This window comes from Thalassophryne amazonica, chromosome 14 (genome assembly GCF_902500255.1).
Source record: "Thalassophryne amazonica chromosome 14, fThaAma1.1, whole genome shotgun sequence".
NCBI classification, from domain to species: domain Eukaryota; kingdom Metazoa; phylum Chordata; class Actinopteri; order Batrachoidiformes; family Batrachoididae; genus Thalassophryne; species Thalassophryne amazonica.
The window spans coordinates 14,935,786-14,962,247 of record NC_047116.1 but is presented as its reverse complement, the minus strand read 5'-3'; the positions used below and the strand labels follow the sequence as shown (position 1 = coordinate 14,962,247).

Genomic DNA, 26,462 nt, shown 5'->3' with positions numbered 1-26,462 from the left:
CCCCCTGGGTGGTGGATCTGGTAACCCAACCAGATCCACCACCCTCACCAGGGAATCAGATGTAATTGGGTGTAATCTACAGAAATCGGTTGCAATCGTATGTAATCTCACATAAAATAGCAGATAATAATAAAACTGTGATTACATATGGCTATAATTTTTAAAGATTTAATTTATTTATTTATTTTTAATAGCAGGCCCAATTTCCTCAATGATAAAATCATCATGGAAATTGGGGCCAAAAACAGGTAAAGGGAGACAGGCCTTACTCGTCTGTTCAAATTAGTGCACGATACAGTAACAGAATATAACACAAATATACATATATATTTTTCAGTTGACACTGAAATGTCCATTGCTCAGTATGGGCAGCCGAGCTGTGTCATGCTTCTATCTTACATTGTCCAAGTTCTGTTTTCGGTAAAGGTTAAGTACCAGGTTTCTGATTTCATCTCGTTTCCTCCGAATCTGCTGCCGTGGAAACCAAGATTCCAGACGCAGTGGTAGGTCAAAATGCACCACCGGGTCCTAAAAACACAAGACAGCATACATTTTTCCCATCTCTCTTTACTGTGTCCCACTGCACTTAAAACAGCGTGCTTTCAATTCTGATTAGTGGATCTACCTTTGTTTGTTTTGTTTCTTGGGGCATGCTACCTTTGTGTCTATATTTCACTTTCAGGTTTTCAGACTTAGCTTAAATCACTTCTAGTTGGTCTGAAGCCCACAAACGTACCTCTTTAAAAACACAGAATTAAACCCTGTTCAGTTTTCACAGATATTTAACGGCTGAGATTGTATGACCTAGATTAGCTTGCTGAAATGGTGGATAATGCAACCACACCATAACAGACCCATGACGCCTACATCTTGTAACAAATCCTAAAACCAATAATTATCTCCAGCTCATCAACAATATAATAAATACTTATCACGAAGATCATTTTACTATAGAGGTTATGTTCTGTCCTACCACAACATAAGCACATCCCAATAAAATCATGATATAAAGCTGAAATATTTTAATTGGTAGCAATTAAAGTTACGTTGTAATTTTGGCAATAGATTATTTTACATAGATTTAAAACCCCAAATCACAAAAAAAGTTGGGATTGTATAGAAAACGCAAATTTACACGTGGTTATGTCAACTATTGATGATGAACGTTCTTGATGCACGTCTCTCTCTCTCACACACACACACACACACACACACACACACACACACACATCACAGGTGTTCATCTTAGGCTCACACCATTGCCCCTCGTGCATTGAAATTCATTCACCTGCTGACATCAGCTGTTTCATCACCTAGCCCTAAATTTGTTGTGGATTGCCCCTGGTCTGCTGGCTTCTGTTTGTTTTTATGTTTTCAGGTGAAGCTGAGGTGGAGTTGCTGGGTAGTGGCTGGATGCATCCTCTGTGTGCGACATCAGGGCTCCGCTCCCAGCTGTCATGTTGCATGTGGGCCCCGCCCTCATCCATCAAGACAGCGCTGGGGGTTGACAGAGCGGCGTCCCACAGCTGATTTGCATCGTTACTGAGTGGGTGCTCACAGCTGGTGATCATCAACATCCCAGATTTAAACCCAAACCTATCATGGGTTCGGGGCCAGATTCTTCACTGCTATGCACTGCGACAACAAATGACATCTGCTGCAGTCCGCCCTAAGAACCTCCGTGTCCTCTGGGTTGGAGCCGGGTTGCCATGGGTTCCCAGCTGTGCTCTTTCATCCCACCCAGCCGGTAACCTTTTGTTTTTATTTTAGTGTGCTTTATCTAACGTTCCGTCGTCACATTTGGAGATAATGCCACCTGTTGTGTTCCTGACGGGAGTTTTCAAGCTCTTGACTCTTCCTGCTCCGTTTTTTCCCGGACTGTAATTCCATGCTCTTGTTGTAACCCTCTCGCTGTGGGCACCCTTGTCCACGAGAGTATACGTCTGTGTATTTTTTTTCCACTGGCGCTTCCCGGCTCATGTTTGTGACATGCTCGTGTTTTTTCCCTGCAAGGCGAGCTCCTGCACTAATATATCACTCCTGTTATGTTGAGCGGATCATATAAGTTTTTTCCACTCACGCTGTTCATTATCAGTATTTTTGTCCGGTGTGTAATCACACGCAGCGCTCCATTCACACTGTTCATTCTTAAAGTACGTTCATCTCCATGCTGATGAGTGCTCAGCAGATATTCTGTTCCGAGTCAATTCCTTTATGGAGTTTTGTGAAATCCAATGGTTAATCTGTAGTTCGGGTTCGTACGCTTTCACGCAGTTCAGGATCAGCATACAGTCATCTTATTATTCCACCGGTGGAACTGTTCAGTTAATTATGATGTAATCAGTTGACAGTCAGCAGTGATCCACACGTAGCAGCCAAGCTTCTGAGTTATTGAAACTGTAGTTCTCTGAGTGCAGTTCCCCAGAAAGTGTGAGCTGCTAAGTTATTGTATGCATCTAATCCTGGAACTGGGAGCTGTCATCTGACTTTGTCGGTCTGCCACGTGAGCCCTCCTTTAGGGCGTGTCCTGTGGAACTTAAATCCAGAATGAACAAAGACTTTGATCTGAACTGAACTCCAGAATGAACTGTACCTTTTATCTAGACTCCAACTTGGGATAAACTGAGACTTTATTTCTGTACTGAAAGCCAGAATGAAGAGAAGTCTTAAATCATTTGGTTTAGACTCATTTTTGTTTCTTGATGTGTGCCCACATGCTCAGTCATTATTCTCATCTGCCCTCTCATCTCTCCCCTGTAGTGCCAGCAGCTCCGCAGGCTCGCTTCCCTAACTCCAGTCCCTGTTGTGTGGTCCTGTCAGTCCCGTCCAGTTTTGGTGGTTCATCCTCGGTTGTCCCAACTGCGCAGTCCTTCCTTAATAAACTCTTGTTTAAACTTATCTGTGTTCCTTACTGCTCCTGCATTTGGGTCAACCACCCAACCCGGTTCCCCGAACCGTAACAAAATTGCCAACTGCAACTTTTTTTTGGAATGTGTTGCAGGACTGAAATGCAGGAATGGATGTATATTAATAAATTAAGTTGACCACACAAAACATGAACTACGTATCTTGGGTTCATACTGTGTGCAATAAAAGAAGTCAAAGTAAATGTATGGAACAATGTGTTTTGTCTTTGTTCTGTTTTTTTTTTTTTTTTGCATTTCCCATACTGCCTCATCTTTTTCTGATTTGGGGTTGCAAAATACAGGAATCAACATATTTTTCATCATTTATTTTGGATTTTAAATATGTGGTTGAATCATTTTTACAAAGGAGCCCCAGTAGGAGATCTATGTGGATAAATTTGTTTGGGGGAGTTTTTTTTTCCTCCTTTTTTTTTTTACCTTCAGAAAAGTCTCAACATAATGCAGCAGGTAGAGCCCACAGTCACTGCTGTTGTCCTGAGTGGGAACTTTGCATTGAGAACCTTTCATCTGTTCGGGACTGAACAACCTGGATGAGCCACGACGAACCTCCCATTCTGACTGCAAGTACCTGAAGGACAAAACCCTCGACTTTACACACATTTATCCACAAATGCATAACAAACATTGCATATGGGTGTAAACGATCACACTTACTCTCGTAAGAGTTTGAAGACTCGCTCATGAGAAGAAATTTTCAGGGAATCCATGACAAGAATACACGGCCTACAAAGAGCAGACGGACAACCGCCAACCATGTAAATCCACGTCAATGAATCTGTTTACACTTAATGATGTATACACAAGTGCACATTCAACAGTAAAATAGAACTCCGCAGTGTGCATGACATTTTTTCACAGCCACTTTTCTCCTCAAACACAACTTTTCCTTCCACTGACTTTTGATGTGCATTTATCTGCATTTTAAATACAACCTTTTCTGATGCACATTTGAATCCATTTTCTGCATTTTCAAATAATGCACACAATATTAATTATTATATACAGCATGCAGCACAATAATAAAAATTGTTGCTAACTTATGAGGCCCTAAAGGATCATGTGGCTTCCTATCTCAGAAAACTGATTAAGTCTTATATGCCTCCTTGTGTTCTGAGGTCTCCGTGTGGAGGCTTACGCTATGTGTCGAGTGTAAAGAAAAAGCCAGCAGGTTTTAGAGCCGGTGATCGTTTACATCAACTTTGTAGAACAGTTTTCCAGTGGATATCAGAAGGCCCACTACCACAGACAATTTTTTTTATCTTGCTTGTAATTAGGGTATGATTTCATTTTATGCTATTTATGCTGGTTTGCATGTTTTTACTTTGGTGTTTGAATTTTTACCTGTTTTTATTTTCTTTCTAATGAGCTGTTTTTGATATTTTTACCATGGAGGCTTCTTTAACATTTTTGAAAGTGCCACATGAATAAATGTTATTGTTACAATTACCGCATTCTACTGAGAAACTGAACCATTTCTCACTGTCATATGTCACGTGTTCACTTGCTCCAGCATCTTTCTCACCTTTTGCAAACATACTTCATCTGGCAGGTCTGCTCTGTGCAGTTCTACAAAAAAAAAGAGAGAGAGAGACCAAACAGACATAGAAGAATAAAAATGTGTAAAAGTAAAAATAGCCAAATTATTAGATAAAAGAAACCAGAGATAAAAGGCAAAAACATAATTTCTGTCCTCTAGCAAGCAAAAATAAAGACAGATTTCCTACCACTAGATCAGTTCCGGCCTCTTTGGTGGAATCGTCTTCAGCATTTTCTACAAAACAACCGCAGTCTTCATTTTTGTCATCACTGGTAAAGCTCATTATTTTTTAATCAAACTGCCTCAAACATTTTACCAGAAGTACAGTATCCTTACAATGACAATCACACTAAAACAGTTCTTCTGACACATACACACAGAAACAGGACGCCACATTTAATCTGCTGTACCTGCTGTTGTGTCCACCCTCTCCTTGTGGTCTGGTGGAGGTGATCCTTCTGGATTATCCAAACTTTTAGGTGTTTTGGTGTCGTTTTCTTCTTGGAAGTCTTCCTGACTGTTTCCTATTTGTGAGTCTAGGCCCGCCCAGGCCTGTAAACACGGCTCATTCAATCCAGGAAAGCAAATGACAACCAAGTACCAGTGAGCCCTGATCAGATGAGAGAAAGCCCACGTGTCACCATGTACCCAACCAAAAAAAACAACACGGACATACAACACACCTCTTTGTGCATTTAACTCACTCCTGATTGACAGGCATGAACACGAAGTCCTTTTTGAAAATATCAATGTGGCGCGTCCACGTCTTCACCCGCTGGTGCCGCCTCTGCCTCTGACAGCTGGACAGGCACAGACACACAACAAACATTGATCCCAACATTTCACACAGCTTCAGACACAGATGCGTCAGCAGACTCTTACGTCTCGCTGGGACTGCCTTCACTGGCATTGTCTCTCCGTGTTAGCTGCTTGTAGAAGAAGCTGCTGAAGATGTGACATCGTTCAACCATGGCAGCCGGAGCATTCTGGAGGAGATACCTGGTGCAAAGACACAGATCAGCAAAAATCAGTTCTGCTGCCCCTCTCTCGACCATAAAAATTCATGATGACTTTACACACATGGAGCGTTTTGTCTGCAGAATTGTTACTTACTTGAGGTAAAAATCAATGATAACATCATTGAGAAAATGTCCATTATCAAGGCACTGCAAGTCCTCCATTGTAACAGTGATTCCCCCTTTCAGCGGCGGAGGCGGAAACTGGATCAACCTAAGCACAAGAGGAACAGACAGGTTAGTTTGGAAATGTTATGCATATCGTAGGAGGCTGGGGAGCTGCTTTGTCTGCAGTAAATGCCAAAAGAGACTGCCATTCGAGAGTTGAACTATTTACCCAGCATGCTACACCATCATCTCCTGAAGATAGAAGGATGCCAACGAGGGGTAAGATACCATGATGAGCCATGAAACATTGTACCTGATTTTCTCAAGGAGCTTTCACTCAGCTGTGTTTGGAACAACCGAGTCCTCCTAAGGCACACCCTTCGGAAAATGTCATTCATTCCAGACTAGCCTGCGCTCAGCTCACAGCAGCCCGGTTCAGTCACGGTGCAGCCCCAGCCCATCTCTGTGTAACTCCAGGAAGGAGATCTCTTCTTGTTATCTCAGATTAACTTTATTTGCCCAGAGCAGAAAAAACTGACACCAAGTTTGCACTCTGCCGTTGCGCCTGTCAAGGGCTTCTCTTGACAGGCGCAACATACTAACTTCCCCACTCAGCCGACCTACTACATTCTCACCGAATCTTATCCGTTTCACATACAAAAACTCAGCCTCACCCTTAAATTTTGTACACTCTGCCTCACACTCTTTAAAGCAGGTATTCTTCAGTCATCAAATAAATAGATTAATTATAAATACATTATTTACACGAGAGCAGGACAACCCTGCTCACGCTACCTGTCTGTGTCCTTAATCTGCATTTCAGACCACCCAGCTGTAAATGGGTACTAGCCTTGGCTGGGGAAGTAATCTTTGTCAGGGGGATCCAGAGATCACACTTTGATAATTAGCCCAGCATTTGCCAATGGAGAATGAAAAGCTGATTAACACCCATCATTGCCGAGGGCCAACAGACATCTCAGTAGTTAAGTTGACATCAATCAGGCAACCCTGATGTTCGTCATGGTCTGGAAACATTTTTAACATGCTTAAAATCTTCGCTGTTCAACTGCTGGTAAGAGTTGAGCTCTGCTACCACTACGTCACCTCCGATAGTACGCCGATACTGCTCCATTTGCTTCCACCAGCCTTGACTGGCCATGATGAAGATCAGCATTTCCCAACTGACACTGACTTAGCTCTTGTGGAGTCTGGCATACCTGGTCGACATTAATCAACTTTTCACTCTCCTTTAGCAAACACTGAGCCAATCATAAATGGAGTGAGTCTGCTACGTTGTTTCAGAGAGATTTCTGAGAATCTGCTATGTCAGCCAGCGTCACCAACTTCTCATAGTGTGAATGTGCCCTAAGCACTAGCACCAACAGGCCTCAGTTCTTATACAGGACTTAAGGACAATGGAATTAGTAGGTGTATGTGTGTGTGTGTGTGTGTGTGTGTGTGTGTGTGTGTGTGTGTGTGTGTGTGTGTGTGTGTGTGTGTGTGTGTGTGTGTGTGTGTGTGTGTGTGTGTGTGTGTGTGTGTGTGTGTGTGTGTGTGGCAAGGCTGAGGGTCAACTCAACTGTACTGGTATGAAGAGATATAAGAGTACTGATGTTTACCAGACCGGTATCTTCATAGTGGTAAAAATGGTCAGGTATTATCAGATCTGGGGGCTCACTAGGGTTAAACTCCTAAGGGGTGTCACGAATAGCTGAATGAAAAATAAACCCAAGGTACTTGCCTAGAGGTGTGGCCCTGATATTTATATTGAGTCCATCTGGAGTCTGGTTTGGACAGCGTCACTGAGTAGTTTCCTTTAATTCTACGATGACAGACCATGTACACCGGAGTGGGCTCCTCTCTGCTTTCCTGAAAGAAGGGGGGAAAATGTTAAAAATACACTTTTTTAGAACTGGAACCTTCGATTATTTTCATAATTGAATAAACTACTGACTAGTTTTTCTACGATTACTCGAGAAATTGTGTAAGACTGTGTGGTTCATTGAAAATGAGATGCAAAAAATTGTAATAAAATGCATTAGCGATCATATTCATATTGCAGCGCTGTGGTTAGCTTAACCTTTAACATCTTCCAGTTACACAGAGTATTAAAACACTCAGTGAAAAAGTCACATTTAGTTATAATACAGGTAGAAAGAGAACTATTTGCAGCTAACTAAAGACAACACCTTACACCAGGGGTGGGCAATCAAGTGCCATGAAGGGCCAAAACACTGCAGGTTTTCCTTTCTACCAATCACCTCAGCAGGTGAATTCATTAAAGATCAGGTGTCTCAGCAGGTGATTTCATTCACTATCAGGTGTTTATGTTCAGAGGAGAAGCTCATCAGCACCCACCTGCTGAGGTGACTGGTTGCAAGGAAAACCTGCACTGTCTCGGCCCTCGTTGCCCACCCCTGCCTTACACTGTGTGACTTAGGTTGAATGAGAGGAAGGTTTCTGCAGATGTTATGATCCTTTTTTAATTTTATTTTCCAGCATCGTTAACCAGCACTTGATGCATCAAAAATTACTGTCTCTGGGCTCTTTGTTCAGTTGCATAATTATTTCACTGATAAAGTCATTTTTCAAGGCAGAGCATTTTTACACCTCAAATTATTGGCGTTAATTAAAGAATAGTCTGAGCGCTAATCACTTGCCACAGGCTGATGACATGCACCACTTACCTCAGCGGGAACTTCAGCCTTTTGTTCTTCCTGATCCTCTGTTGGGTTGAGCCCCGTGTCTGGTTCTACCTCAAGCTCTAATGCCAGTTCATTTTGTGTAGTGTTTTTTTCCTCTGTGTCTGAAAGTATACCATCTAGCTCTGTGTATGCACCAGAATTGACACCGTCCCCACTCAGCAAGGAGAGCAACAGAGGGTCCAGTCCAGTTTTCCTAATCAGCTCCACGCTGTCATCCAGAGAAATAACAGGAGTTTCAAGGTCCTCCAACCTACTCACTACACCTTGGCCAGTGGCAGGGTGGGCCAGACTGCTAAAAAAGTCCATTTCCAGGAGGGAGCGTAATACAGCACCTGCAATTCCACGCATGGGATCTTTCAAACTCAGCAGGAGGAAGGGGCTGGCACTGTCTGCTAAAGAACAAACAAAAAAAAAAGACCAAAAGCTTGGGAAATTATATAGTGCACATCATAAAAATAGTAGAACGTTTATATCTTAGAGGGGATTTAATATTAAATTTAGTCTCTGTAATACAGTTTAGATATGCAAGCTAAATGTACAGACTCTACGTATTCTGAAAATGCATCTGTATCATGAGTCTTCCCACAGTCTCACAAAAGCATGCGTCACTCTTTCTGACTGGCAGCTGTCGGAGGTCCCAGTGTATCGCAGCTGCAGCTGTTTCAGACACATTCAACATGAGGACAGCAGGAGGGGGCGGCTCGTCCTTGTTGTAATAGTGGAAGCTCCTCGATTCCATTTCTTCCTTCTCCCAAATACTGAACCTCTTCACCTCTTTGCGCTCCAGGGTTAATGTCACCATCACCTGTTCTTTAGTGTCTGAGGACAGGAGGAGACAGGTTCTATTGACGCACCTCAGAATAATGCCTCGCTCACCAAAGAAGTAACGATGAGTCATACCCCCCTTTTCTGACCATACTGTAAGGGAAACTATTTGGAGCATGAACCTACTATTTTTGGATTTTTCCTATTGGACCCATAATCTACAAAATACTGTATGTGAAAATAAATCAGATCTGAGACCATGAACCGGTAAGATTTTTTTAAATAGGCCATGGTATACTGAGGCTGGATTGTAAGTGCTGCTTGGACACCTTAAGTAGTACTAATTAGGTCAAAATTGGCTTCGGGCTCACAGACAATATGGTCGGGTTGGATTCTCTGCTTGTCAATTCAGAGCTCTAGTTTATCTGACTTGACGTCATAACAGCTACAATCATGGCGTCCACCATGACTAAATACAGTAATATTACAAATGCAGTTTAAAGTGTACAGTTTTTGTATATTTCTGAAGTTGCTAGCATTGCAGTTTTAACCAATACGTCTGCAATAATTGATATTGTCACTGGGTTCTGATGACAGATATAGAAATAGACATTTGAGACATTCCCCATCTTGCTCACCCACAACAAGCAGCTGTAATAACTTACATATGTGCTCTTTGTAAAAACAACAAATCACAGGCAGGCTACTGTGGGCATCCATGTTGTTGGCCAAGATGATCAAGTGAACGTATACTTTTTGAAACTCTGAGGATCCCAACTTGGGTTTTCCCATGTTTACCATTGCCTTGAACGCACCATGACGATCTTAATTAAACAAACTGCTCAAGAATTTTGGGTGTGTCTGTCTTTACATTGATGAAGAGTGTTTCGCAACACAAGAAACCACTAGGACTTAGATACATGGTTATTTATGGCTTTTTTTCATGGTCTAAAAGCAGTCAAAGAACTCTTCATTGCCTTACCTTTCACTGGTATGATGATTCTTTGCTCTACTATCTGTGGAGCGGAGACACACATTATGCGATTTGATGTATGAATTCTCTAATGGATCATCATCAAAGTGCTTGTGGGAGTGGCTTGTATTTGTTACCATGACATCTCCATTGGCCTTCCCTTGATAACGACCGCAACGCAGTGTAGAGAAGGCCACACCCATACAAGGGTAGGCAACAGCATTGCCAAAGTTTGATTCCAATGGAGTAGGAGTGTCTTCTACCATATGCAACACCTGCAACACACATGTAAAGACTGTGGTAAAAGAGCAGAACAGACGATAACCAGCAACATGTTTACAAGCCCTTTACATTTCTCAATCCATTACAAATTAGCAGCCCTCATTCATGTGCTGCACAGCGACTGACGTAACAAGCTGCTGTCCGACAAACCTTCTCACAGATCACATTAAATACAACCCCTGGCAAAAATTATGGAATCACCAGCCTCGGAGGTATGTTCATTCAGTTGTTTAATTTTGTAGAAAAAAAGCAGATGACAGACATGACACAAAACTAAAGTCATTTCAAATGGCAACTTTCTGGCTTTAAGAAACACTATAAGAAATCAGGAAAAATAATTGTGGCAGTCAGTAATGGTTATTTTTTTAGACCAAGCAGAGGGAAAAAAATATGGACTCACTCAATTCTGAGGAATAAATTATGGAATCATCCTGTAAATTTTCATCCCCAAAACTAACACCTGCATCAAATCAGATCTGCTCGTTAGTCTGCATCTAAAAAGGAGTGATCACACCTTGGAAAGTTGTTGCAGCAAGTGGACTGACATGAATCATGGCTCCAAGATGAGAGATGTCAGTTGAAACAAAGGAGAGGATTATCAAACTCTTAAAAGAGGGTAAATCATCACGCAATGTTGCAAAAGATGTTGGTTGTTCACAGTCAGCTGTGTCTAAACTCTGGACTAAATACAAACAACATGGGAAGGTTGTTAAAGGCAAACATACTGGTAGACCAAGGAAGACATCAAAGCGTCAAGACAGAAAACTGAAAGCAATATGTCTCAAAAATCGAAAATGCACAACAAAACAAATGAGGAAGGAATGGGAGGAAACTGGAGTCAATGTCTGTGACCGAACTGTAAGAAGCTGCCTAAAGGCAATGGGATTTACATACAGAAAAGCTAAACGAAAGCCATCATTAACAACTAAACAGAAACAAACAAGGTTACAATGGGCTAAGGAAAAGCAATCGTGGACTGTGGATGACTGGATGAAAGTCATATTCAGTGATGAATCTTGAATCTGCATTGGGCAAGGTGATGATGCTGGAACTTTTGTTTGGTGCCGTTCCAAAGAGATTTATAAAGATGACTGCCTGAAGAGAACATGTAAATTTCCACAGTCAATGATGATATGGGGCTGCATGTCAGGTAAAGACACTGGGGAGATGGCTGTCATTACATCATCAATAAATGCACAAGTTTACGTTGATATTTTGGACAATTGAAAGGATGTTTGGGGATGATGAAATCATTTTTCAAGATGATAATGCATCTTGCCATAGAGCAAAAACTGCGAAAACATTCCTTGCAAAAAGACACATAGGGTCAATGTCATGGCATAGGGTCAATGTCAACGAGCAGATCTGATTTGATGGAGGTGTTAGTTTGGGGGATGAAAATTTACATGGTGATTCCATAAGTTTTTCCTCAGAATTGAGTGATTCCATATTTTTTTCCTCTGCTTGGTAACAGTAACCGTTACTGACTGCCACAATCTTTTTTTTCTTGATTTCTTATAGTGTTTCTTAAAGCCAGAAAGTTGCCATTTGAAATGACTTTAGTTTTGTGTCATGTCTGTGATCTGCTTTTTTTTCTACAAAATTAAATAACTGAATGAACATCCTCCGAGGCCGGTGATTCCATAATTTTTGCCAGGGGTTGTAATCACAAATGTTTAATATACACTTGTAAAATGGCATTTTGCGTTTAGCATCACTGCTGTTTCCTGTGAAACAGGACTGCATCAACAGACTGTGTGAATGGCGAGAGAGCATTTAATGTAAAAACATCTTCAATGTAAAAATATACTTTGACGTGAAGAGTATTGTCCAATGTTGTTATGTCGATGAGTAGGGGGGCAAAGCTCTCGATTTACCGATTGATCTACGTTCCGATCCTCACCTATGGTCATGAGATTTGGCTCATGACCGAAAGAACGAGATCGCCAGTACAAGCGGCCGAGATGAGTTTCCTCCGCAGGGTGGCTGGGCGCTCCCTTAGAGATAGAGTGAGGAGCACGGTCACTCGGGAGGAGCTCGGAGTCGAGCCGCTGCTCCTCCACGTCGAAAGGAGTCAGTTGAGGTGGCTCGGGCATCTTTTCCGGATGCCCCCTGGACGCCTTGCTGGAGAGGTGTTCCGGGCACATCCCATTGGGAGGAGGCCCCGGGGAAGCCCCTTGACACGTTGGAGGGACTACATCTCTCGGCTGGCATGGGAACGCCTTGTGGTTCCCCCGGAGGAGCTGGGGGAGGTGTGTGTGGATCGGGAGGTCTGGGCGGCTTTGCTTGAGCTGCTGCCCCCGCGACCCGACTCCGGATAAAGCGGAAGAAAATGGATGGATGGATGGATGGATGTTATGTCAATAGGAGTCAAAATCTAGGTGTCATATTTGGACATCTAACGCCTTCTATTGAAAACTGACTGCTAACTTTAATTAAAGCAGACAGCAGTGGGGGGTTTTAACGTTGGCTGCTGTCAGATGACTGTCAGTAAGATAAAAATATAACAATGGAAAAATACCCTTAGCCATATGAGTATAGAAATAGGAAACAGAATGTGACCTTTTGACCTCTTAAAACAGGTCAAGATTAGCCATCTTTGAACTTGTCCAAGGTCTGTTTCCCCAAGAATGTTCCCTGTGAATTTGAAGACTCTGGCAGTAACTGGACTGGACTTATGCTGTCAGCCGTATGAGCACAACTGTAGGAAACAGAATGTGACCTTTTGACCTCTTAAAATAGGTGAAGGTTAGCCCTCCTTGAACTCGTCCAAGGTCTATGTCCCAAGAAAGCTCCCTGTGAATTTGAAAACCCTGGCAGTAATAGGAATGGAGTTATGCTGAGCACAGGCAGACAGACACAGAGCCTTCGCAATACCCAATGGCCATATTTTGGCCTTGGTTAAAAATAAGTCAATTAGCGTGCTGTCTTACCACTATCAAAGCAACAGTTAGTCTACAGAAGACAGTTGTGTGATGGAATACCAGAATCAAAGTGCTGTGGATGCACTAAAATGATTACTGGCATACAAATTAATTTTTCAGTGGCATTATTAACAAGTTATATCTGGCCTCGCAGGGGATCTCGTTGGCCTGACAGCCCGCCAGGCCAATACTGTAGGGGAAACACTGCAATATATAGGTTTGCTGTGTGTAAACTAGCCAAAAAGACATCCACAACCTCATGATATATAATTTTAACTGATAAACACATGAGAAACTGAACAAATGGCCATATTTTAAATTTTTGGATTTTTCCATGAAAAATGAGACAAAACAGCAAACTAATTAATCAGGTAGTTGTATTTCTAATCCCAATACCCCTAGCTTGCCATTACTGAGAGAAGAACAGTGGCAACATGGCTGCTCACCCACAGTAATTAGGCCAGCCCCCCCCTACGGCTACATATTACCTCCAGCCCCTGCATGCTAAACGACGCCCTTTCACTTACAATATTAAACTCTAAATACATGTGAGGGCTTAAAAGATGTTAAAAGTTCTAATTAAACATGTCTGACGGTTTACATGATGCAGGGACATTACCGCCCACCTCTACATCCTGAATGTCAGCGCCTCCGTGCTGTGTGTTCACAGCGTGTGATATGGGCTGTTTCTGCATCAGCACGTCTTTCACTGTGGCCACTGAGCGAAGTCTGCTGAGCTGAGGAATACCACCACTGTTATCTTCATCATCATCACTGGACAGCACAACTGAAACACAAGCATCAAGAGAGCATTCGGTTAGACTGACATACCTATGAAAACCACATCATATCATATAAATATACTCACTGGGTTCAGAAGGGCTGGTCTTGCTTTTGCCGTCCTGACTAGATGAGAGCGTTTCTATTGTCTCTCCTGTCTCCATATGAGATCTGGTGACTGGAATTAATATTCCTCTTGAATCATCATCTTCACCCACTGTGAACTCTATAATCCCATTGTCCGCACTGTACAACCCCCCAACATTTCCACCTTCTTCCACACAAATGTGTTTACGGGCCGGTGCTCCATCTTTTCCTACTTCAGAGAGGCGTAACACACTCCTACGGAGACCTCTGGTGCTGCCTGTTCCATTGCAGTGGAGCTTGTGATCCCCTTTTCTCTTTTTCTGTTGAGAGAGCATAGAAATAAGCCAAATTCAAGATCTGCAACCTCACCAAGTTGGTAAGATCATAGTTTGTTACGCTAAATAAAATGAATGCAAAAATATTATGTAAATATAATCATGCAAAAAAAGCACTGTCCAATAAAACTTAAAGCTCACATATTACACACCTTTTCAACAGGTTACATTGATCTCAGAGGTCCCCAAAATATGTTTTTGAATTTTCTTGCTAAAATCGGCCTTGATCCTGGATTTTAGCATACCTATAACCCGTCTGTTTCAGCCCTTCTCACAACAGGCTGTTTGTGTGTCTGTAGTTTTAGTTGCCAGTGCCTGTGTCTGAACATCCCTTACCAAAAAGTAGTACATGCAAGTATGTTTCAAGTATACGTCCAGTTTACTTTTATATACTTATCAGTACTATTTTTGGTAAGGGATGTCCGTAACTGGAAGGGATGTGGTCTGGGCTTTCTAATATGCGGCATTTGCAAGGCGGACTCATACACCTAGCTGGGTGTGTTACACAGAAGGAGGTGCTATTTCCCCAGATGACATCATCTCGGCTCAGGAAAATGTGCGATTCGCCTGTGTGAGAACACATTTTCTGAAAGGTGGAGCAGACAGAAGAGGGAGAGGACAGACTGGGGGAGTTTACAGACAGGCTAGGGGCACATATTATTGTTTGACACGACAGTAAGTGCATTTCTCTTAATAAGTGACCTTTAAGCAGCAGCGCGACTCCAGTTGCAGCGGCTACCACACACTCACATCGCCTCAATTTGGAAAACGGACTTTTTCAAGTTTAGTGCACATAAACAATGTAAAATGTATATGTGTTGTCTTAATTCTGATGTGTGCCATTATTACGGTAAACAAGTAATAATTGTGGATTAATTGCTGTCTGTGGAAATGTGAGTGTGGATGTAATCTCGTTGTTGTTGCACTTGTAATGACAATGACAATAAAGCTCATCCATCCATCCATCCATTAAGCAATGTGGGCGCAGCTTATATCCATGTTTACATGTTGTATAAAGTTTCAAAGTGGAGAGCAGCAAATATAATAACCTGATATATATCAAGATATAAGAGAAAATCATTTTAGAAAAAAATGACAAATGTTACTTTCCTTAACAAACCACGTGTAACAGCAGCTTGTGGCGCTTCAGAGATTAAAAAAAAATTGTTTGATATAGCTGCAAAATTATTTCAGACAGAATGAAAGATAAGAATTAACAGTGACTGCAGCAGCAGCTTTGCAAAATTTTCACTGGAAAAACTCAGCTCTTCTAGCAACAGGGTAGTAAATGGTAAAATGTGAGTTTCTGAGCTGGTCACTGGTCCAGTTACAATTTTTCCTCTGCATGCTCATGTTTTTGACCTTATAAACATGTGTAAGTGGCCATCTTCACACTCCAGCTGTTAGGGTGTGAAGATGGCATGTAGCTGTGAAAATAAGTTTGTCTTCAGAATGTAAACAAACCTGAACAAGGAACAATACCCACCAAACTGTTCTGTAATCGACATGGGGGATCCATCCATCCATCCTTCGTGTTAGACGGAGAGAGTTTATCTTCTGTTGTATCCTCAGTGGGCTTCCAGGTCACTGACAACCCACAGTCTGTATGTATGAGACAAAAGGAAACACCGATCAATCTAACACATTCAAATAAATACATACACCTACAAATATCTAATGCTAGCAATATTTAATATTCAGAGACAGAAAGGTCCAAATTTAAACTGTGTCCAAACATATTTTTTGAATTTTCTAGCACTTTCATGGGCAGTATTCATTGACTTTTGGAGTAAGTGCAGAGGTATCAAAACCCTTCAGTGGAGATGTGCATTACCAATGAGAAAAACAAACCATGAATTCAAAGTTCAAACCGATGCATCCTGTTCAGGAAAATGGACAGAAGAGCAGAATTAAATCTGAGCAGCTGTGAAATTCCCTCATGCTGACCTACCTACTATTTCTGTGTATGTGTAGTCTTCGCCATTGTCTTCGCCTACTATCACCTCTGGGGTGTCGTCATTTTCTTCGACTTCTTTCTCTTCATCTTTGCCAAAAGTCTGTGATGTTCCCATGTGTCTTAAATCAAGGACATCAAACAAAGAGTATGTTCTGAGTATGCTGTACATACCAATTCTGGCTACTGCCACAGCAAGAACACCAAGCCCATGCAGTGATACTCTGGGGTACATATCAATTTTAGTCATTTAAATGTTAACTAGCACAATGCTTGTGGGGATCCATGGGCTCTAGATTGGGTAGTGTTTACAAAAATAGGAAGCTGACATTTAAATTGTGCAAAGTTTCTATAATGAGCTGGAATGGAGTCTGTGTCCAGAATGTTTGTAGAACCTTAGACCTCAACAGTTTTTAAAGCAAGAACTCAACCCATTTATATCATGCAAATTACATACGTTTCACTGGTCTACAGCCAAAATGCTTCTGAAATAAAGATAGTCAAACTTTACTAATTTTGGCCCACGGAAAATGAAAATGTTGTTTGAAATTGTTGATTGAGTGTAGTTTTAAGAAATGCTACTACTGTGCTAATAAGGATGAACATATAACCCTTTTGCTGATTTTTCAAGTGTTACAAAAGGAGAACAGGCGAAATATTATACAGTCAGAGAAACATAAAAAAGACCTATGTTTACGATTTTTCATCAAAACTCTACTGTTAACACAGTATAATTATGTATTGAAAAAAAAAAAAACCTTGTATATCTTGTAAACAGTAGCCAATTAGCCGTTGTTATTGTCATATTTGAATTCAACATGCCAAAGTCCATAATAAATAGCACATTTTATTTCTGAAGCAGACAACTTCTAAATATTTGTATACCAGTGTTTTTAATGTTAATTTACTGTCTTAATGTATTTATAAATTATTTAAGTTCTTATTATCATATACTCCTTATTATTATTATTATTTATTTATTTATTTTTATTTTATTATTACTTCTATTTTGTCATTTGATTTTTAAATGGACCACGATGTAAATAAGTATTTTCACTTTCTTGCATCATCCATGTATTTTTAACATATCTGCAATTATATTATGTACTTACATTGAACTTAATAAATAAAATCACGCACACACGCACATACAAACACAACACTTCACTTTTAATATACAGATGATTGCCCTGCCCCTGTTGGAATGGCGTGTGAGCCCAGAATGTAATTATCAACATCCATTGTTCAGTGTTGTTGGCTAATATCTGTAGTTTGTCATAAAATATTAGTCCTATCAACGTTCCATTTTGCACAACACAATTAACGGATGTGCTGTGCCATGATCAATCAATCAATTTTTTTATATAGCGCCAAATCACAACAAACAGTTGCCCCAAGGCGCTTTATATTGTAAGGCAAGGCCATACAATAATTATGTAAAACCCCAACTGTCAAAACGACCCCCTGTGAGCAAGCACTTGGCTACAGTGGGAAGGAAAAACTCCCTTTTAACAGGAAGAAACCTCCAGCAGAAACCAGGCTCAGGGAGGGGCAGTCTTCTGCTGGGACTGGTTGGGGCTGAGGGAGAGAACCAGGAAAAAGACATGCTGTGGAGGGGAGCAGAGATCGATCACTAATGATTAAATGCAGAGTGGTGCATACAGAGCAAAAAGAGAAAGAAACAGTGCATCATGGGAACCCCCCAGCAGTCTACGTCTATAGCAGCATAACTAAGGGATAGTTCAGGGTCACCTGATCCAGCCCTAACTATAAGCTTTAGCAAAAAGGAAAGTTTTAAGCCTAATCTTAAAAGTAGAGAGGGTGTCTGTCTCCCTGATCTGAATTGGGAGCTGGTTCCACAGGAGAGGAGCCTGAAAGCTGAAGGCTCTGCCTCCCATTCTACTCTTACAAACCCTAGGAACTACAAGTAAGCCTGCAGTCTGAGAGCGAAGCGCTCTATTGGGGTGATATGGTACTACAAGGTCCCTAAGATAAGATGGGACCTGATTATTCAAAACCTTATAAGTAAGAACAAGAATTTTAAATTCTATTCTAGAATTAACAGGAAGCCAATGAAGAGAGGCCAATATGGGTGAGATATGCTCTCTCCTTCTAGTCCCCGTCAGTACTCTAGCTGCAGCATTTTGAATTAACTGAAGGCTTTTTAGGGAACTTTTAGGACAACCTGATAATAATGAATTACAATAGTCCAGCCTAGAGGAAATAAATGCATGAATTAGTTTTTCAGCATCACTCTGAGACAAGACCTTTCTGATTTTAGAGATATTGCGTAAATGCAAAAAAGCAGTCCTACATATTTGTTTAATATGCGCTTTGAATGACATCCTGATCAAAAATGACTCCAAGATTTCTCACAGTATTACTAGAGGTCAGGGTAATGCCATCCAGAGTAAGGATCTGGTTAGACACCATGTTTCTAAGATTTGTGGGGCCAAGTACAATAACTTCAGTTTTATCTGAGTTTAAAAGCAGGAAATTAGAGGTCATCCATGTCTTTATGTCTGTAAGACAATCCTGCAGTTTAGCTAATTGGTGTGTGTCCTCTGGCTTCATGGATAGATAAAGCTGGGTATCATCTGCGTAACAATGAAAATTTAAGCAATACCGTCTAATAATACTGCCTAAGGGAAGCATGTATAAAGTGAATAAAATTGGTCCTAGCACAGAACCTTGTGGAACTCCATAATTAACTTTAGTCTGTGAAGAAGATTCCCCATTTACATGAACAAATTGTAATCTATTAGACAAATATGATTCTGCTTTTAATTAAATCCACCAAGATTCACTAATTAGCTCCATGGGTATATGCAGTCATCAATGCATCTAATGTATGTCCACAGAGATGTACAATACCATATAATACTGTATACCACAGTATTTTTGTCTACAAATATCATATCATCAAAATTTCATACCAACCCAAGGCTACAAGCTCTTTTCTACTTTTTCAAAGTAAACCCACCTCTGAGGGGTATGAGGAGTGATCTTCTGGTTGCATTTTGGAGTAATACTCTCATTGTTATCCCTCCTAACATCCCTGCGGGCTGATCTTCTCTCTCTGCAGCTCAGTGTTTCTTCCTGGCACCGACCACTCTCCCTCTGTGCTTTTCTTACTCCTCCTCTATTGCCCTTGGTCTGTCTCAGTTTCATCTTTTCTACATAAGCCTTTCCCAGATCTGTCTTCAGGACATCCGTCAGGACCAAATGAGGCTTCCTTCTATAAGAGGGAACAGAGAAAGAATTATGTGAAACTGTTCCAGAACTATATCCTCAATATAACATTGTGGCCATCAATGCTTTTTGACTTATAAAAGTACAAACTATATTCAGCTGACCAGTAGCAGAAGACAGACTCCACAGAGACAGGGAGTGGTACACACATGGTCTGAGGTACTGCAGATAAGGCATGTGTAAACTCACGATAAGCGTCATTCTAAATTGTGACACTTATGATTAATGTTTCTTTAAGAAGCACGAAACACCTTCTTAAGGATCTGTGGGCGATGCATCTGACCACATGACTTGGTTTATGATTCATATGAAATTTATATAGATGAATGTCTATCTTAACTAATCATGTTCAATCAAATGAATTTACACAAGTGGACTCTAAGCAAGATGTAGAAATATTCATAATTGTTTTCAATACAATACTTATTTTGTAGTGTTAAAAAAAGGACCTAAACATTTGCGACAACAAAATACCAGGTTTTCAATTTTAAAATTTGGAATAAATAAATCTGGCATTTTAACCTTACTTTGGCTGTGCTGAATATCACTTCAGAGACAAAAAAATTAATTAAAAAATTAATAACAAATGTCAAGAAAACAAAATGTGAATACAGTATAGCAGTCTGCATACCATAATCTGATGCTTTTTATCGCCAGTGAAAATGAATTAAAATACACAGTCAGAAGTCACCGCTTTCTAATAAGGAAATTAAGGCTGGCTTTTCCTCTTCTTCTGCTTTTTGTTTGTTTGTTTGTTTAAAACAAAATGTTATAAAAACAAAGTTAATTTTGTATCATGCAATTACTTGTGTTGATATTCTGTTTTGAAAAAGCTCTCTTGAGATCATCTACATACATCTTTCAGTCTACTCTGGTTTAAGATCTGACAGTAACCCTGAGTCCTTTCATGTTGGACCAGTTTTTTATTTATTCATTCATTCATTCATGAACATCTATTCATATGGAGGTATCTTTATGGGTCTGCTTGAGATTGTCTATAAAATTCAGGATACTTTTTGGCTCCTCCTATGCCAACCCATACTTGACCAAGGTTGCTTGAGTGAGATCACACTGCACTCACCCGTTTTTAAGCTGTGAACTGCAACGTCTGGTTTTGCAACCTGCAAACGTGGTCCAGGAAACCTGTTGAAAAGAAGACTGATAATTAATCAGAAAAACACTACAAGTACCATATTAGGACCATAACACTTGGTCACACAGTGAGCAAAGACATTTCTTTACCTTTCCATCCAACTTTGCACATTCCCGTGAGAGATATTTCATGGGGATTCTGAGTTGATTTTCCATCTAAAATTCACAAGGGCAGCCAGCAGTTACCAGGCCATGACAAAAATAATTGTTAATGCACAAACACAAAAATAAAAGCTGTACAAAAACAGCAACAAGAAACCTGCAAATCACACAACTTTGAAGATCATCATGTTGAGATTAAAGGTGGACTGTAAAAACAGTAAAGTACATTGGTGTTAATTTGCTCTACAGTAGGGCTGCACCATGTTGGAAACAACTGATGTTTGGATATTATTTTGGATGCAATACACCTTGTGATGTGTAGCTGCCATGCAGTAGCCATATCAATGATTTTCCTTTTCAATAGAATTCATATCAAAATTTTAAGGAAAAGGAAAATACCACAATATACAACTGTACTTCAAATTATACCATGATATAACTTTAAGGCCATACTGTCCAGTCCCAGTTGAGATTACCGCATTTGTTTGTTTGCAATTGGTACATAGCAGAATGTGCTTGCAATTAGCAACTAGGACTGGGTGATAATGAATTTTATTATATGGCTGTGACACTACGCAGGCTCTGATTGGCTGACTGCTGGTCTGATATTTTCCCGTATCAGACCGTTACCATGACAATCGGTCCGAACGCATACTTTGAAGCTGTAAATTTTTTTTATTTTTGGAAGTAAACTTGGCTGCTCACCTCAGAGCTGATGGCTCAGAGGTGACGCGAATGGCTTCACTTCCGCTCTGACTGTGAGCTGTGTCTACGAGCCATTCAGCAGCTTTAATATTATATATATATATATATATATATATTTTTTTTTTTTTTTTTTTTTTTTTTTTTTTCTTTCAGTTGAGGCCAACATGTACTTGGCTGTCGAGGAGACCATCAGTGTGCAAAATTTGAAAGAATTTGAACAAATGTTTTTCATTTTATTGATGAAAGTCTGTGCATTTCTGAATATGGTTTCCTTTAAATCTCCATTTTCAACTATTTTTCTTCATTAAAACAAAAAAAATACTTACTGGGTTTTGCATCTGAACTCTTCATATATGTAAGGATTAAACAATGAGACGTCATGCATTATACGATTTGAATGCATGATGCGGCGTCTAAAACACCACGACGCGAAGCGGAGTTACCCCGCAAAGTGCATTCAAACCGTATAATGCACAGCTTCAAGTTGTTTAATCCGCTTATACCATGGTCCCACACAGTGAGCTAACACACAAATATTTATTTAAGTTAACAGAACTTGATAAAAATGCGCAAGTATTTGGGACTATTTTATACCAGTCTCAAGATATTTTCATCCTTGGGTTGCCAAGATCTTCTTTCCCGTCTTCAATCTTGTCCAGTATATATATATATATATATATATATATATATATATATATATATATATATATATATATATATATATATATATATATATATATATATATTATATATATATATATATATATATATATATATATATATTTTTTTTTTTATATATATATATATATATACGGTCTGTACAGGGATCAGACCTCTGTATACTTCGCTCGGTCCGTACTGACAACACATCGGTCTGATATTTCCCAGTACAGATATCACGCTTGGTAAAAACAAATCCTTTAATATCACATAAAAAAATGAGAATTACACTGTAGTTAAACTACTACATAATTTAAATATTCTGCCACTTAACCAAAAGGCTTCAACTGCAACCTGACAAACTGGTTGGATAAGTTTTCGTTTTAACATAGAGTACTGGCCTTATGCAATGGAAAACAATGAATCAACAATAATTATTTTGATCACAATTTTTTTGCTTATATGGAATTTTGCAAGCAATGGCTGCACCCTATCGCAATATATATTGCTGCTGTTAAAACATGTTAAACTGATCTTGATGTTAATCATTATTATGGAGTTCTGACAGTGGTTCATTACGTCAATGATAGCAGAGCAACAGCATGCAGTACACTGATCAAGTGGTTAATAAATGTCACACAACTGTATCACACCTACCAAGTTATCCTTATCAACAGTAAATGAAATAGTTAAAGCATTCTTGGGATCCATCAGGGTCTAACATACAGAATGCACTGTAAAAACACTGCAAAGAAAAAAACACAGGCATTTAAATACTACAAACTCTTGAAGCAAAATAAATACAAAGCTTTGCTCAAGTTTAAAAAAAGGATACACAAAGTCAAAATACTGCAGTACTTCTCCAGCCAGTGACTAAAGTACAACTTTCTATTACTGCAAACTATTGGAAAAACAAGTCAATTTGGAATCTCTACAACGTGACAACCAAATTTCCCAAAACAACTGTACCAAGAACACTGTGTGTTTTTGTCTCAGAGTGGACAGAAACTGGATTTTAGTCTCTCAAATATATTGTTAGTATGTGATATAATTACATCACTCTTATTTGTGGCTTGGAATAATTATGTAGTTCCTATACATTATCATCTCATGGCTGCAACATAACTTTCCTACATGATATTAAATTGCACCAAACTTATCGCGTTCTCACAGATTATTCATTCATGGCCACAACTTAATGTGATTTCCATAATCGGTGGCCACAATTTTAATCATCTGATTCCCACAATTACTAATATGGTGCTACAACTTAATCACATTCCCATATATTATTACATTTTGGACATTTTACTCCCATTACTAATTTGTGGCCATAATTTTTAGCCGATTACCATGCATGATTATGTAGACAGAGATGGTGTCCAAGTGGTGATTGGTTTCAGGGCGAAAGGTTCCCGGTTCAAACTCCAACCCTGCCACATTTCTCCATATAATGTGGAGTTGCATCAGGAAGGGCATCCGGTGTAAAACTTGTGCCACTTCAACATGCAAAATACACCTTTTATTTGCTGTGGTGACCCCGAGTGCAAACACGGGAGCAGCCAAAGCGACTTACTTTTTACCACACATTATTATGTGGACATAACTTGATTTTGCTCCTATTCATTATTTATTTATGGCTGCAACTACCTGAAGGGAAGCCACATATTATTAATTTCAAGCCACAATCCACAAGTTATTAATATGTGGACACAACTTAATTCCCAGTGTATTACTATTATTACCATTAATATTTTGTGTATGTGTGTGTGCATATACACACAATGTAATTAACTTACAAATGTTTATATGCGGCCAAAGAGTTGCTAATAACGGCTGAGAAATATTTAATAATACTGTTGCAGATATATTTATTGCTGTAACATAATTATGACACAGTTATCTTATTTCCACACATTAATTCGTAGTCCCAAAACTGTAAATTCAGCAAACTCATTCCCCTTCATATGCCTACAAAACAGCTTCGTTCCCGGACAACATTGTTAATTTACGGTCACAACGTAATTATCTTGTTCGCATACGTTATAATTTAAAGTTTCAACGTAATAAATGACTGATTTACTGAAAAGTAGTCAACAAGCTAATCATAATGTAGCAAGAAGCCGCACTGGATCCTTTGTCACTGAAGCCGATGCATGTTTCGTAAAAACCACGTGAAAACCTATGCATTCATCATTAAAATGTATTTTAATCCGCACTAAAGCAAACAGACGCTATTTCATATTTAAAAAAAAAAATGATTCCCCACATATCGAAATACAACAGGGTACAGAATCTGATTATCTTCGCTAGCCAGCCGAGCTAAGCTACGCTACGCTAGCCCACAGGCTAACCTGTGGAACGTGAAACGCTTACCCTCAGACGACCTCATTTCACATTTATTCACTCGTTATAAACGGAGAACACAAGAAACATGTTGGCAACTATTTTCCCCTGCAGATTAACAACAACAATGTGTAGAAACGATAAATATACATGAGACAGAGACATAAGTCGATACTTTAGAGGAGCTTCATCAGCTACATCCGGTGACAACAGGAAGCAAACAAAACAAAAAAGTTGAGGACACGTGGTCAGCCAAAGTATTAAAAAAACTAGATGGACACTCAGAGAAACAATTCTACTGCCAAAACCATAAGTATATATTATTACATTACACAGTTGTATGGAAAGGTTTTGGCACCCCTGATAATTTTCATGATTTTCCTTTATAAATCATTGATTGTCTGGATCAGAAATTTCAGTTAAATATATCATATAGCAGACGAACACACTGATAATTGAGAAGGGAAATGATGTTTCTAGTATTTACAGGAAGAGTGTAATAACTATTTAAACAAAATTAGACAGGTGCATAAATTTGGACACCCTTGTCATTTTATTGATTTGAATACATTTAGCACTAATTATTTGAACACAAAATTGGTTTGGTAACCTCATTGGCTCTTGACCTCCTTACACAGGTAAATCCAATTATGAGAAAGGGTATTTAAGGAGGCCATTTGCAAATGTTTCCCCTCTTTGCATCTCTTACAATGAGTGGCAACATGGGAGCTTATAAACAACTCTCAAATGACCTGAAAACAAAGATTGTTCAACATCATGGTTTAGGGGAAGGATTCAAAAAGCTATCTCAGAGATTTCAGCTGTCAGTTTACACCGTAAGGAACATAGTGAGGAAATGGAAGACCGCAGGCACAATACTAGTTAAGGCCCGAAGTGGCAGGCCAAGAAAAATCTCAAATAAGCTGACGCAATGGTGAGAACAGTCATAGTCAACCCAGAGACCTGCTTCAAAGACCTACAACATGATCTTGCTGCAGATAGTATCGCTGTGCATCATTCAACTATACAGCGCACTTTGCACAAAGAGATGCTGTATGATGCTGTAATGCAGAGGAAGCCTTTTCTGCATACATGCCACAAACAGAGTTGCTTGAGGTATGCTAAAGCACATTTGGACAAGCCAGCTTTATTTTGGAATAAGGTGCTGTGGACTGACGAAACTAAAATTGAGCTATTTGGACATAACAAGGGGCAGCATGCATGGCTGAAAAAGAACACAGCATTCCAAGAAAAGTGCTTGCTACATACAGTAAAATTTGGAGGTGGTTCCATCATGCTATGTGGCTGTGTGGCCACTGCAGGTACTGGCAATCTTGTTAAAGTTGAGGGTTACATGAATTCCAGTCAGTATCAGCAGATTCTTGAGAACAGTGTTCATAAATCCATGACAAAGCTGAAGTTGCGCCGGGGCTGGATCTTTGAACAAGACAAAGACCCTGAACACTGCTCAAAATCTAAGGCATTCATGCAGAGAAACAAGTACAACTTTCTGGAATGGCCATCTCAGTCCCCAGACCTGAATATTATTGAAAATCTGTGGTGTGATTTTAAGCGGGCTGCCCATGCTCAGAAACCAACAAGCCTGAGATGTTTTGTGAAGAAGAAGGGTCCAAAATACCTTCAACCAGAATCCAGACTCTCATTGGAAGTTATAGCAAGCATTTAGAGGCTTTTATTTCTGCAAAAGTAGGATCTACTAAATATTGATGTATTTTTTTCTGTTGGGGTGCCAAAATTTCTGAACCTGCCTAATTTTGTTTAAAGAATTATTGCACACTTTCTGTAAATCCTATAAACTTCATTTCACTTCTCAAATATCAGTGTTTGTCTG

General features: G+C 39.8%; 1 protein-coding gene across 4 annotated transcripts; it reads right to left on the bottom strand.

The window, feature by feature from the left end:
* Positions 1-24,816, bottom strand: senp7 (SUMO specific peptidase 7). 4 transcript variants are annotated; one of them, XM_034185930.1, is made up of 23 exons: positions 24,641-24,816; positions 22,922-23,009; positions 20,888-20,953; positions 20,727-20,788; positions 19,377-19,631; positions 16,391-16,515; positions 15,926-16,041; positions 14,106-14,424; positions 13,864-14,024; positions 10,169-10,306; positions 10,041-10,074; positions 8,888-9,112; positions 8,276-8,685; positions 7,330-7,457; positions 5,578-5,694; positions 5,347-5,463; positions 5,169-5,264; positions 4,875-5,074; positions 4,652-4,698; positions 4,450-4,493; positions 3,582-3,650; positions 3,345-3,495; positions 1-528 (listed from the first exon to the last, which is right to left on the bottom strand). In XM_034185930.1, the coding sequence occupies exons 2-23, from the start codon at positions 22,973-22,975 to the stop codon at positions 391-393; spliced, it is 3,072 nt and encodes a 1,023-aa protein (XP_034041821.1). In that variant the 5' UTR covers positions 22,976-23,009; positions 24,641-24,816; the 3' UTR covers positions 1-390. The 4 variants fall into 4 exon arrangements, with proteins under 4 accessions (XP_034041821.1, XP_034041824.1, XP_034041823.1 ...); XM_034185933.1 differs by having other exon boundaries at positions 8,276-8,682; XM_034185932.1 differs by having other exon boundaries at positions 24,786-24,805.
* Positions 24,817-26,462: the final 1,646 nt, after the last annotated feature.